General features: G+C 44.4%; 1 protein-coding gene across 1 annotated transcript in view; it reads right to left on the minus strand.

The window, feature by feature from the left end:
- The window catches only part of trip11 (thyroid hormone receptor interactor 11), a 70,341-nt gene that overhangs the window by 8,774 nt on the left and 48,633 nt on the right, over window positions 1-12,934 (minus strand). The window contains exon 30 of the mRNA XM_071382817.1: window positions 6,072-6,186. Within this exon, the coding sequence (XP_071238918.1) occupies window positions 6,072-6,186 (115 nt within the window). The remainder of the gene's footprint in view (window positions 1-6,071; window positions 6,187-12,934) is intronic.

Consider the following 12,934-nt stretch of genomic DNA (forward strand, 5'->3'; position numbering starts at 1 on the left):
GGATACTCAACAGCAGCGGTCACCAACCTCATCGGAGTCAAGATTCCCTTCCGAGTCAAAATGCAAGACAAGATTATAATTTTTTAAGCGTGACTTAATAAAAAACATATGCCTATGCAAAATTAACCAATTAAAAACAGTTCTGTAGTAATGTGGTTTGTGCAGTAGGTTATAGGTCCAATACATTATCACTGTATATTGGCTACGCTCAGTAGGCTACAGGCCCAATACATTATCACTGTATATTAGCTATGCTCAGTAGGTTATAGGCCCAATACATTATCACTGTATATTGGCTATTTTTTAAATTATATTTAAAAAATATATATATTTCACCTTTATTCACCTTTATTTAACCAGGTAGGCTAGTTGAGAACAAGTTCTCATTTGCAACTTGGCCAGGTCGGCCAAGATAAAGCATAGCAGTAGGCTGCGACCTGGCCAAGATAAAGCATATGCTCAGTAGGCTACAGGCCCAATACATTATCACTGTATATTAGCTTAGCTCAGTAGGCTATAGACCCAATACATTATCACTGTATAAAGTCTCCGCACACTTCGTCAGATGGAAATGTATTTTAATATAGCAGAGCTTTCGATCAGTCGACCCTTCATCAGAGTATATCTCCACAGTCAGTAGTGGGACAGATAAAGGCCACACAGCGAGCCAGAGGTAATAGCAGACAACAGTGGTCATCTAAATTACGCAGAAGGGCCACTAGATGTCATACTATCAGATAGAAATACAGGATAGAACAGAACGTGTTATAGATGTATTTCTACTAGAACAAAAAACACATGTAGACAAGGAATGTGGTGTTAGTAAAGGAACACAAACTCTCAAAGAAATAAAACGGGAAAACATACAAAACACTATATAGAACCAGGAAATTTAGAAAATTATACTATATAGATATGTAGAAATAGGAAATGTAGAAAATGTATATTCTATAGATATGTAGAAAATGATGTAGAACCAGGAAATATAGAAAATGTTATATATGTATATGTAGAACCAGGAAATGTAGAAAATTATAGATATGTAGAACCAGGAAATGTAGAAAATAATATATATATATATTTTTAAATGGTATATGATCACACTGGTAATAGATAATTTGTAGTATTACTTGTGACACAACTGAGTGAGCATAAAAACGTGACTTTTCCCCCCCCGGCTGCCTCTCAACTGAACTCCTGTCCCTCCACTGAGAAAAAGAGACAGTCTTCCAGCTGATGGTGAAACTCAAGTCACACTGCATTATTTCTGCCTCACGCACCAATTCATGTTGTTACTCCTATGAGCAGAGAAAGTAATATTCCTCAATATTAAAATAGACACAGAATGCTAATAATAACAACGCAAGCTTATCGGAACACTTTGTTGTACTCATTCATTGCAGTGCTGGTTGTAACGTAGCTGCAGGGCTGGTTGTAACATAGCTGCAGGGCTGGTTGTAACATAGCTGCAGGGCTGGTTGTAGCATAGCTGCAGAGCTGGTTGTAACATAGCTGCAGGGCTGGTTGTAGCATAGCTGCAGGGCTGGTTGTAACATAGCTGCAGGGCTGGTTGTAACATAGCTGCAGTGCTGGTTGTAACATAGCTGCAGGGCTGGTTGTAGCATAGCTGCAGGGCTGGTTGTAACATAGCTGCAGGGCTGGTTGTAACATAGCTGCAGTGCTGGTTGTAACATAGCTGCAGGGCTGGTTGTAACATAGCTGCAGGGCTGGTTGTAGCATAGCTGCAGAGCTGGTTGTAGCATAGCTGCAGTGCCGGTTGTAACATAGCTGCAGGGCCGGTTGTAGCATAGCTGCAGGGCCGGTTGTAACATAGCTGCAGGGCCGGTTGTAACATAGCTGCAGGGCTGGTTGTAGCATAGCTGCAGGGCTGGTTGTAGCATAGCTGCAGGGCTGGCTGTAACATAGCTGCAGGGCTGGTTGTAGCATAGCTGCAGGGCTGGTTGTAGCATAGCTGCAGGGCTGGTTGTAACATAGCTGCAGTGCTGGTTGTAACATAGCTGCAGGGCTGGTTGTAGCATAGCTGCAGGGCTGGTTGTAGCATAGCTGCAGGGCTGGTTGTAACATAGCTGCAGTGCTGGTTGTAACATAGCTGCAGGGCTGGTTGTAACATAGCTGCAGGGCTGGTTGTAACATAGCTGCAGTGCTGGTTGTAACATAGCTGCAGGGCTGGTTGTAGCATAGCTGCAGGACTGGTTGTAACATAGCTGCAGTGCTGGTTGTAACATAGCTGCAGGGCTGGTTGTAACATAGCTGCAGTGCTGGTTGTAGCATAGCTGCAGGGCTGGTTGTAACATAGCTGCAGGGCTGGTTGTAACATAGCTGCAGGGCTGGTTGTAGCATAGCTGCAGGGCTGGTTGTAGCATAGCTGCAGGGCTGGTTGTAACATAGCTGCAGGGCTGGTTGTAGCATAGCTGCAGGGCTGGTTGTAGCATAGCTGCAGGGCTGGTTGTAACATAGCTGCAGGGCTGGTTGTAACATAGCTGCAGTGCTGGTTGTAGCATAGCTGCAGGGCTGGTTGTAACATAGCTGCAGGGCTGGTTGTAGCATAGCTGCAGGGCTGGTTGTAACATAGCTGCAGGGCTGGTTGTAGCATAGCTGCAGGGCTGGTTGTAACATAGCTGCAGGGCTGGTTGTAACATAGCTGCAGGGCTGGTTGTAGCATAGCTGCAGGGCTGGTTGTAGCATAGCTGCAGGGCTGGTTGTAACATAGCTGCAGGGCTGGTTGTAACGTAGCTGCAGTGCTGGTTGTAACGTAGCTGCAGGGCTGGTTGTAACATAGCTGCAGGGCTGGTTGTAGCATAGCTGCAGGGCTGGTTGTAACATAGCTGCAGGGCTGGTTGTAACATAGCTGCAGTGCTGGTTGTAGCATAGCTGCAGGGCTGGTTGTAGCATAGCTGCAGAGCTGGTTGTAACATAGCTGCAGGGCTGGTTGTAACATAGCTGCAGGGCTGGTTGTAACATAGCTGCAGGGCTGGTTGTAACATAGCTGCAGGGCTGGTTGTAACATAGCTGCAGGGCTGGTTGTAGCATAGCTGCAGGGCTGGTTGTAACATAGCTGCAGGGCTGGTTGTAACGTAGCTGCAGGGCTGGTTGTAGCATAGCTGCAGTGCTGGTTGTAACATAGCTGCAGGGCTGGTTGTAACATAGCTGCAGGGCTGGTTGTAACATAGCTGCAGGGCTGGTTTGGTAACAGAAGACAGAATGGTCACAGAGTACTTGTCTTTTACAGCAACACCATCACCCTTAATCATAGTAACCATCAATGCCAATGTCAGTGATTGGTTTTTGAGCCACGTTTCAGAAAGCAAGCAATACAAGAGTCTGCGGTTTTTATCCAAACATTCACTAAATCATGGTTTGGGAAGAAGACTTCTTCCATTTATGTGCAGGAACTTCCGACCATTCGGACTGTTTAATCCAAATGTTTAATCCACATTTACTGACAGTAAAAGCAGCAAAAATAATGGCAAGTCTAGATGGGATTTTACAACATTTAGGATTCACAGCCAGTACAAGAACCTACCGTCCAGAAGAACCAGTCTTTAACACTACGTATTTCAAAAGGTGCATACAGTTCAGAGGTATGTACCAAACAAACACTCCAGACATGTAAACAACAAGTGTGCAGTTTCTCTCATGTTGAATGAAGTTAACACATGGTGTTCTCCAGTGCAACAGTGGGGGGGAAAAGGGTATGGTTTCTCACCAGGATGCAACATGGGAAACACGCAAATGTTCTCCACATCATCCCGTAGACAATTCTCCACATCAAAGGTAAACAATAACAACATGTTTGTTTGTAGCCTTTCAATCAATATTAGAAATAACCATCAAACGTTTTCTAAGAATCAGATCTATAGGCCTATGAGGTCACACACTAATCACACATAGACCTATGAGGTCACACACTAATCACACATAGACCTATGAGGTCACACACTAATCACACATAGACCTATGAGCTCACACACTAATCACACATAGACCTATGAGCTCACACACTAATCACACATAGACCTATGAGGTCACACACTAATCACACATAGACCTATGAGGTCACACAGACCTATGAGGTCACACATAGACCTATGAGGTCACACACTAATCACACATAGACCTATGAGCTCACACACTAATCACACATAAACCTATGAGGTCACACACTAATCACACATAGACCTATGAGGTCACACACTAATCACACATAGACCTATGAGGTCACACAGACCTATGAGGTCACACATAGACCTATGAGGTCACACACTAATCACACATAGACCTATGAGCTCACACACTAATCACACATCGACCTATGAGGTCACACACTAATCACACATAGACCTATGAGGTCACACACTAATCACACATAGACCTATGAGGTCACACACTAATCACAAATAGGCCTATGAGGTCACACACTAATCACACAGACCTAACTAATAATGTAAATGCAACAAGTTCCTGAGTAAAGGTCCACAGGCTAAAGATAAAATTAAGTAAGTAAAAAAAAAAACAGTTGTATTTGGAATGATTATAACAAAACCCTCGTAAACAAACAAACAGAAGTGCACGAGACACACGTTGTCAACTGCCGTCTTGGTAGGAATGTATGCTTCTCAGTGGAAACAGACCTCCGTGGCAAAAAAACTCAAAATTCATTACATTAACAGATTTGAGTTAATTTATTTTTCAAGCGAAGGTATTTTAAGGGAGTATGCGAGCACAGACTTTCACTTCACCCAGCCAAGTTCAGCTAGGAGCAAACCCAACCTATTATTGGACCAAGCTAGGGATTCAAAGCCACAGAGAATGTTAATGTGTCATTATCTAGAGACTGACGCCAGATCAGTTGTGGTTGGACTAAAGGGATTACAAACATGTCTAAATGTAAAAACATTCCATACCTTTTCAGCCTTCTAGCCAAGAGATATTCAGAAATCACAGAAGGAGACAGATACAGGTTTGAAAAGACAAGATGAATAAAACAGATGATTGAAAAAGATGAAAAAGAACAAACGGAAGGAGAGGATCCCAAATAAGGATAAGAGATAAAAACAAGGAAGTAAGGAGAGGAGGGGTCAGAAAGAGGAAGTAAGGAGAGGAGGGGTCAGAAAGAGGAAGTAAGGAGAGGAGGGGTCAGAAAGAGGAAGTAAGGAGAGGAGGGGTCAGAAAGAGGAAGTAATGAGAGGGGTCAGAAAGAGGAAGTAATGAGAGGAGGGTCAGAAAGAGGAAGTAATGAGAGGAGGGTCAGAAAGAGGAAGTAATGAGAGGAGGGTCAGAAAGAGGAAGTAATGAGAGGAGGGTCAGAAAGAGGAAGTAAGGAGAGGAGGGGTCAGAAAGAGGAAGTAAGGAGAGGAGGGGTCAGAAAGAGGAAGTAAGGAGAGGAGGGGTCAGAAAGAGGAAGTAAGGAGAGGAGGGGTCAGAAAGAGGAAGTAAGGAGAGGAGGGGTCAGAAAGAGGAAGTAAGGAGAGGAGGGGTCAGAAAGAGGAAGTAAGGAGAGGTGGGGTCAGAAAGAGGAAGTAAGGAGAGGAGGGTCAGAAAGAGGAAGTAAGGAGAGGAGGGTCAGAAAGAGGAAGTAATGAGAGGAGGGTCAGAAAGAGGAAGTAATGAGAGGAGGGTCAGAAAGAGGAAGTAATGAGAGGAGGGTCAGAAAGAGGAAGTAATGAGAGGAGGGTCAGAAAGAGGAAGTAATGAGAGGAGGGTCAGAAAGAGGAAGTAAGGAGAGGAGGAGCAGAAAGAGGAAGTAAGGAGAGGAGGAGCAGAAAGAGGAAGTAAGGAGAGGAGGAGCAGAAAGAGGAAGTAAGGAGAGGAGGGTCAGAAAGAGGAAGTAATGAGAGGAGGGTCAGAAAGAGGAAGTAATGAGAGGAGGGTCAGAAAGAGGAAGTAATGAGAGGAGGGTCAGAAAGAGGAAGTAATGAGAGGAGGGTCAGAAAGAGGAAGTAATGAGAGGAGGGTCAGAAAGAGGAAGTAAGGAGAGGAGGAGCAGAAAGAGGAAGTAAGGAGAGGAAGGGCAGAAAGTGGTAGAAAAGAGGAGGGGTGCTGTCAGTCACCTGGTTGACCTCATCCTTGTCCAGTCCCAGGACACTACCCATGAGCCTCAGCACCTCGGAGCGTTTGGGTTTCGGGGTGTGGAAGTACCCCATGAACAGGTTCCGCATCAGAGCCCTGAGCAGACAGAATATAAAGAAAAGTAAGCAGCCCTGTCCGAGCCATAACATCACATAGGGGAGGAGCCTATCTAGTGTTTCTGTAGCGTGAGGCAGCTTGATGTACAAGTACACCCCCTGGACAGGACGTCTGAGCGGAAAAAATACTCTGAACCACAAAGAGTCATTACACAGGCATGATGGGGAAAATAACACAGCCTACAATCTATTAAATATAGCTCTATTAGCACGGCCATACAATCTATTACATATAGCTCTGTTAACATGGCCTACAATCTATTAAATATAGCTCTATTAAGATGGCCTTCAATCTATTACATATAGCTCTATTAACACGGCCTACAATCTATTACATATAGCTCTATTAACACGGCCTACAATCTATTACATATAGCTCTGTTAACATGGCCTACAATCTATTAAATATAGCTCTATTAAGACGGCCTACAATCTATTACATATAGCTCTGTTAACACAGCCTACAATCTATTACATATAGCTCTATTAACACGGCCTACAATCTATTACATATAGCTCTATTAAGATGGCCTACAATCTATTACATATAGCTCTATTAACACGGCCTACAATCTATTACATATAGCTCTATTAACACGGTCTACAATCTATTACATATAGCTCTATTAAGATGGCCTACAATCTATTACATATAGCTCTATTAAGATGGCCTACAATCTATTACATATAGCTCTATTAACACGGCCTACAATCTATTACATTTAGCTCTATTAACACGGCCTACAATCTATTACATATAGCTCTATTAAGATGGCCTACAATCTATTACATATAGCTCTATTAAGACGGCCTACAATCTATTACATATAGCTCTATTAAGATGGCCTACAATCTATTACATATAGCTCTATTAACACGGCCTACAATCTATTACATATAGCTCTATTAAGATAGCCTACAATCTATTACATATAGCTCTGTTAACACAGCCTACAATCTATTACATATAGCTCTATTAAGATAGCCTACAATCTATTACATATAGCTCTATTAAGATAGCCTACAATCTATTACATATAGCTCTATTAACACAGCCTACAATCTATTACATATAGCTCTATTAACACAGCCTACAATCTATTACATATAGCTCTATTAAGATAGCCTACAATCTTTTACATATAGCTCTGTTAACACAGCCTACAATCTATTACATATAGCTCTATTAAGATAGCCTAAAATCTATTACATATAGCTCTGTTAAGATGGCCTACAATCTATTACATATAGCTCTGTTAAGATGGCCTACAATCTATTACATATAGCTCTATTAATACGGCCTACAATCTATTACATATAGCTCTATTAACACGGCCTACAATCTATTACATATAGCTCTGTTAACATGGCCTACAATCTATTACATATAGCTCTATTAATACGGCCTACAATCTATTACATATAGCTCTATTAATACGGCCTACAATCTATTACATATAGCTCTATTAACACGGCCTACAATCTATTACATATAGCTCTGTTAACATGGCCTACAATCTATTACATATAGCTCTGTTAAGATGGCCTACAATCTATTACATATAGCTCTATTAATACGGCCTACAATCTATTACATATAGCTCTATTAACACGGCCTACAATCTATTACATATAGCTCTATTAATACGGCCTACAATCTATTACATATAGCTCTATTAATACGGCCTACAATCTATTACATATAGCTCTATTAATACGGCCTACAATCTATTACATATAGCTCTATTAAGATAGCCTACAATCTATTACATATAGCTCTATTAACACGGCCTACAATCTATTACATATAGCTCTATTAATACGGCCTACAATCTATTACATATAGCTCTATTAATACGGCCTACAATCTATTACATATAGCTCTATTAACACAGCCTACAATCTATTACATATAGCTCTATTAAGATAGCCTACAATCTATTACATATAGCTCTGTTAACACAGCCTACAATCTATTACATATAGCTCTATTAACACAGCCTACAATCTATTACATATAGCTCTATTAACACAGCCTACAATCTATTACATATAGCTCTATTAACACAGCCTACAATCTATTACATATAGCTCTATTAACACAGCCTACAATCTATTACATATAGCTCTATTAACACAGCCTACAATCTATTACATATAGCTCTGTGTGGTGGACGATATCAAACGGCAATTTTCAACACTCGTTTGAGAAGAAATACATGAAGATGACGTTAACACAGTCAGCTTCAGAATGAGTGCTTTATAGTCCTAACCTCTGATCAACTTACATGAAAGATGAAATACGAGATTAAATACCAGGGATGGGGTCAATTCCAATTAAAAGTCAGAGAATTCAGGAAGTAAACTGAAATTCCAATTCAATAAGACCGAAATGGAAAAACAATTCATTTAAAAAATGTTTTAATATAAATTCAAATCACTTCCTGAATTGAATTACTTATTTGAATTGTCCCCAGCCCTGTAAAATACATTATATTTAGTCAGTGTAGTGTCTAAATACATTATATTTAGTCAGTGCAGTGTCTAAATTCATTATATTTAGTCAGTGCAGTGTCTAAATTCATTATATTTAGTCAGTGTAGTGTCTAAATTCATTATATTTAGTCAGTGTAGTGTCTAAATTCATTATATTTAGTCAGTGCAGTGTCTAAATTCATTATATTTAGTCAGTGTAGTGTCTAAATAATTGCGTAATTATCGTATTTCGTCGTCTATCGTAGTCCACACTGCTATCTGCCCAGCAGCTAGCCAGCTAGCAAACGTCCACCGTCTACCCAATAGTAGTATAACTTTTCATTACATTTCATTATAGTACAACGGTCTGATTTTCATTCTCATTACAGTACAACGGTTTGATTTGTTTGATCTTAGCTAGCTACATAGCCGTCTTTGTATCAAACATAATTGTGTAGTTATTGAGGTTCGCTAGCCAGCTATTTTCGTCCTAACGTAACGCAACGTAGCCGACACTGCTAGCTAGCCAGCTTGCCACCGAATAGCAGCATTGTAGAAACGAGTGCATTACAACGGAACGACTTGATTAGTGTAGTGTTGGCTGGCTACACAGTTGTCTTTGCTATCTTTGATTTGTTTGATCTTAGCTAGCTACTTAGCTGGCTACGTAGCCGTCTTTGTATCAAGGATAATTGTGTAGTTATCGAGGTTCGCTGAGGTTCGCTAGCCAGGTATTCTCGTCCTAACGTAACGTAACGTAGTCAACCCTGCTAGCTAGCCAGCTAGCCACCGATTAGCAGCACTGTAGAAACGATTACATTGCAACGGAACGACTTTATTTGTGTAGTGTTAGCTAGCTACATAGTTTTCTTTGCTATCTTTGTATCTAAGATAATTGTGTAGCTTTGAGTAATTATCGGTTAGCTAGCCAGCTATTTTCGCCTGCCGCGCTGCCGTCCTCCTACCTAGCCAACACTGCTAGCTAACACTGCTAGCTAGCCAACTTCTACCGAATAGCAGCACTGTAGAAACTTACATTACAACGGAACGACTTGATTAGCGTAGTGTTAGCTAGTTGTCTTTGCTGTCCTTGTATCCATGATAATTGTGTAGTTTAGAGAAATTTAGAGAAATTGTCGAGGTCACCTAGCCAGCTTCACTTTCAACAACGCAGCCACTGCTAGCCAGGCTACTTCACCAGCCAGCAGTACTATATCATTTTAGTCAATTAGATCTTTTATTTTATTTATTTTCTTTTGCAACGTAAGCGTAACTCTCTGAACATTCGAGTCGTGTAGCCCACTTGTCATTCTAATCTCCTTTGCTTTAGCGTAGCCTCTTCTGTAGCCTGTCAACTATGTGTCTGTCTATCCCTGTTCTCTCCTCTCTGCACAGACCATACAAACGCTTCACACCGCGTGGCCGCGCCCACCCTAACCTGGTGGTCCCAGCCCGCACGACCCACGTGGAGTTCCAGGTCTCCGGTAGCCTCTGGAACTGCCGATCCGCGGCCAACAAGGCAGAGCTCATCTCAGCCTATGCGTCCCTCCAGTCCCTCGACTTCTTGGCACTGACGGAAACATGGCTCACCACAGATAACACTGCTACTCCTACTGCTCTCTCTTCGTCTGCCCACGTGTTCTCGCACACCCCGAGAGCTTCTGGTCAGCGGGGTGGTGGCACCGGGATCCTCATCTCTCCCAAGTGGTCATTCTCTCTTTCTCCCCTTACCCATCTGTCTATCGCCTCCTTTGAATTCCATGCTGTCACAGTTACCAGCCCTTTCAAGCTTAACATCCTTATCATTTATCGCCCTCCAGGTTCCCTTGGAGAGTTCATCAATGAGCTTGATGCCTTGATAAGCTCCTTTCCTGAGGACGGCTCACCTCTCACAGTTCTGGGTGACTTTAACCTCCCCATGTCTACCTTTGACTCATTCCTCTCTGCCTCCTTCTTTCCACTCCTCTCCTCTTTTGACCTCACCCTCTCACCTTCCCCCCCTACTCACAAGGCAGGCAATACGCTTGACCTCATCTTTACTAGATGCTGTTCTTCCACTAACCTCATTGCAACTCCCCTCCAAGTCTCCGACCACTACCTTGTATCCTTTTCCCTCTCGCTCTCATCCAACACTTCCCACACTGCCCCTACTCGGATGGTATCGCGCCGTCCCAACCTTCGCTCTCTCTCCCCCGCTACTCTCTCCTCTTCCATCCTATCATCTCTTCCCTCTGCCCAAACCTTCTCCAACCTATCTCCTGATTCTGCCTCCTCAACCCTCCTCTCCTCCCTTTCTGCATCCTTTGACTCTCTATGTCCCCTATCCTCCAGGCCGGCTCGGTCCTCCCCTCCCGCTCCGTGGCTCGACGACTCATTGCGAGCTCACAGAACAGGGCTCCGGGCAGCCGAGCGGAAATGGAGGAAAACTCGCCTCCCTGCGGACCTGGCATCCTTTCACTCCCTCCTCTCTACATTTTCCTCTTCTGTCTCTGCTGCTAAAGCCACTTTCTACCACTCTAAATTCCAAGCATCTGCCTCTAACCCTAGGAAGCTCTTTGCCACCTTCTCCTCCCTCCTGAATCCTCCTCCCCCTCCCCCCCCCTCCTCCCTCTCTGCAGACGACTTCGTCAACCATTTTGAAAAGAAGGTCGACGACATCCGATCCTCGTTTGCTAAGTCAAACGACACCGCTGGTTCTGCTCACACTGCCCTACCCTGTGCTTTGACCTCTTTCTCCCCTCTCTCTCCAGATGAAATCTCGCGTCTTGTGACGGCCGGCCGCCCAACAACCTGCCCGCTTGACCCTATCCCCTCCTCTCTTCTCCAGACCATTTCCGGAGACCTTCTCCCTTACCTCACCTCGCTCATCAACTCATCCTTGACCGCTGGCTACGTCCCTTCCGTCTTCAAGAGAGCGAGAGTTGCACCCCTTCTGAAAAAACCTACACTCGATCCCTCCGATGTCAACAACTACAGACCAGTATCCCTTCTTTCTTTTCTCTCCAAAACTCTTGAACGTGCCGTCCTTGGCCAGCTCTCCTGCTATCTCTCTCAGAATGACCTTCTTGATCCAAATCAGTCAGGTTTCAAGACTAGTCACTCAACTGAGACTGCTCTTCTCTGTATCACGGAGGCGCTCCGCACTGCTAAAGCTAACTCTCTCTCCTCTGCTCTCATCCTTCTAGACCTATCGGCTGCCTTCGATACTGTGAACCATCAGATCCTCCTCTCCACCCTCTCCGAGTTGGGCATCTCCGGCGCGGCCCACGCTTGGATTGCGTCCTACCTGACAGGTCGCTCCTACCAGGTGGCGTGGCGAGAATCTGTCTCCTCACCACGCGCTCTCACCACTGGTGTCCCCCAGGGCTCTGTTCTAGGCCCTCTCCTATTCTCGCTATACACCAAGTCACTTGGCTCTGTCATAACCTCACATGGTCTCTCCTATCACTGCTATGCAGACGACACACAATTAATCTTCTCCTTTCCCCCTTCTGATGACCAGGTGGCGAATCGCATCTCTGCATGTCTGGCAGACATATCAGTGTGGATGACGGATCACCACCTCAAGCTGAACCTCGGCAAGACGGAGCTGCTCTTCCTCCCGGGGAAGGACTGCCCGTTCCATGATCTCGCCATCACGGTTGACAACTCCATTGTGTCCTCCTCCCAGAGCGCTAAGAACCTTGGCGTGATCCTGGACAACACCCTGTCGTTCTCAACTAACATCAAGGCGGTGGCCCGTTCCTGTAGGTTCATGCTCTACAACATCCGCAGAGTACGACCCTGCCTCACACAGGAAGCGGCGCAGGTCCTAATCCAGGCACTTGTCATCTCCCGTCTGGATTACTGCAACTCGCTGTTGGCTGGGCTCCCTGCCTGTGCCATCAAACCCCTACAACTCATCCAGAACGCCGCAGCCCGTCTGGTGTTCAACCTTCCCAAGTTCTCTCACGTCACCCCGCTCCTCCGCTCTCTCCACTGGCTTCCAGTTGAAGCTCGCATCCGCTACAAGACCATGGTGCTTGCCTACGGAGCTGTGAGGGGAACGGCACCTCAGTACCTTCAGGCTCTGATCAGGCCCTACACCCAAACAAGGGCTCTGCGTTCATCCACCTCTGGCCTGCTCGCCTCCCTACCACTGAGGAAGTACAGTTCCCGCTCAGCCCAGTCAAAACTGTTCGCTGCCCTGGCACCCCAATGGTGGAACAAACTCCCTCACGACGCCAGGACAGCGGAGTCAATCACCACCTTCC

Source organism: Salvelinus alpinus, chromosome 34 (assembly GCF_045679555.1).
Source record: "Salvelinus alpinus chromosome 34, SLU_Salpinus.1, whole genome shotgun sequence".
NCBI classification, from domain to species: Eukaryota; Metazoa; Chordata; class Actinopteri; order Salmoniformes; family Salmonidae; genus Salvelinus; species Salvelinus alpinus.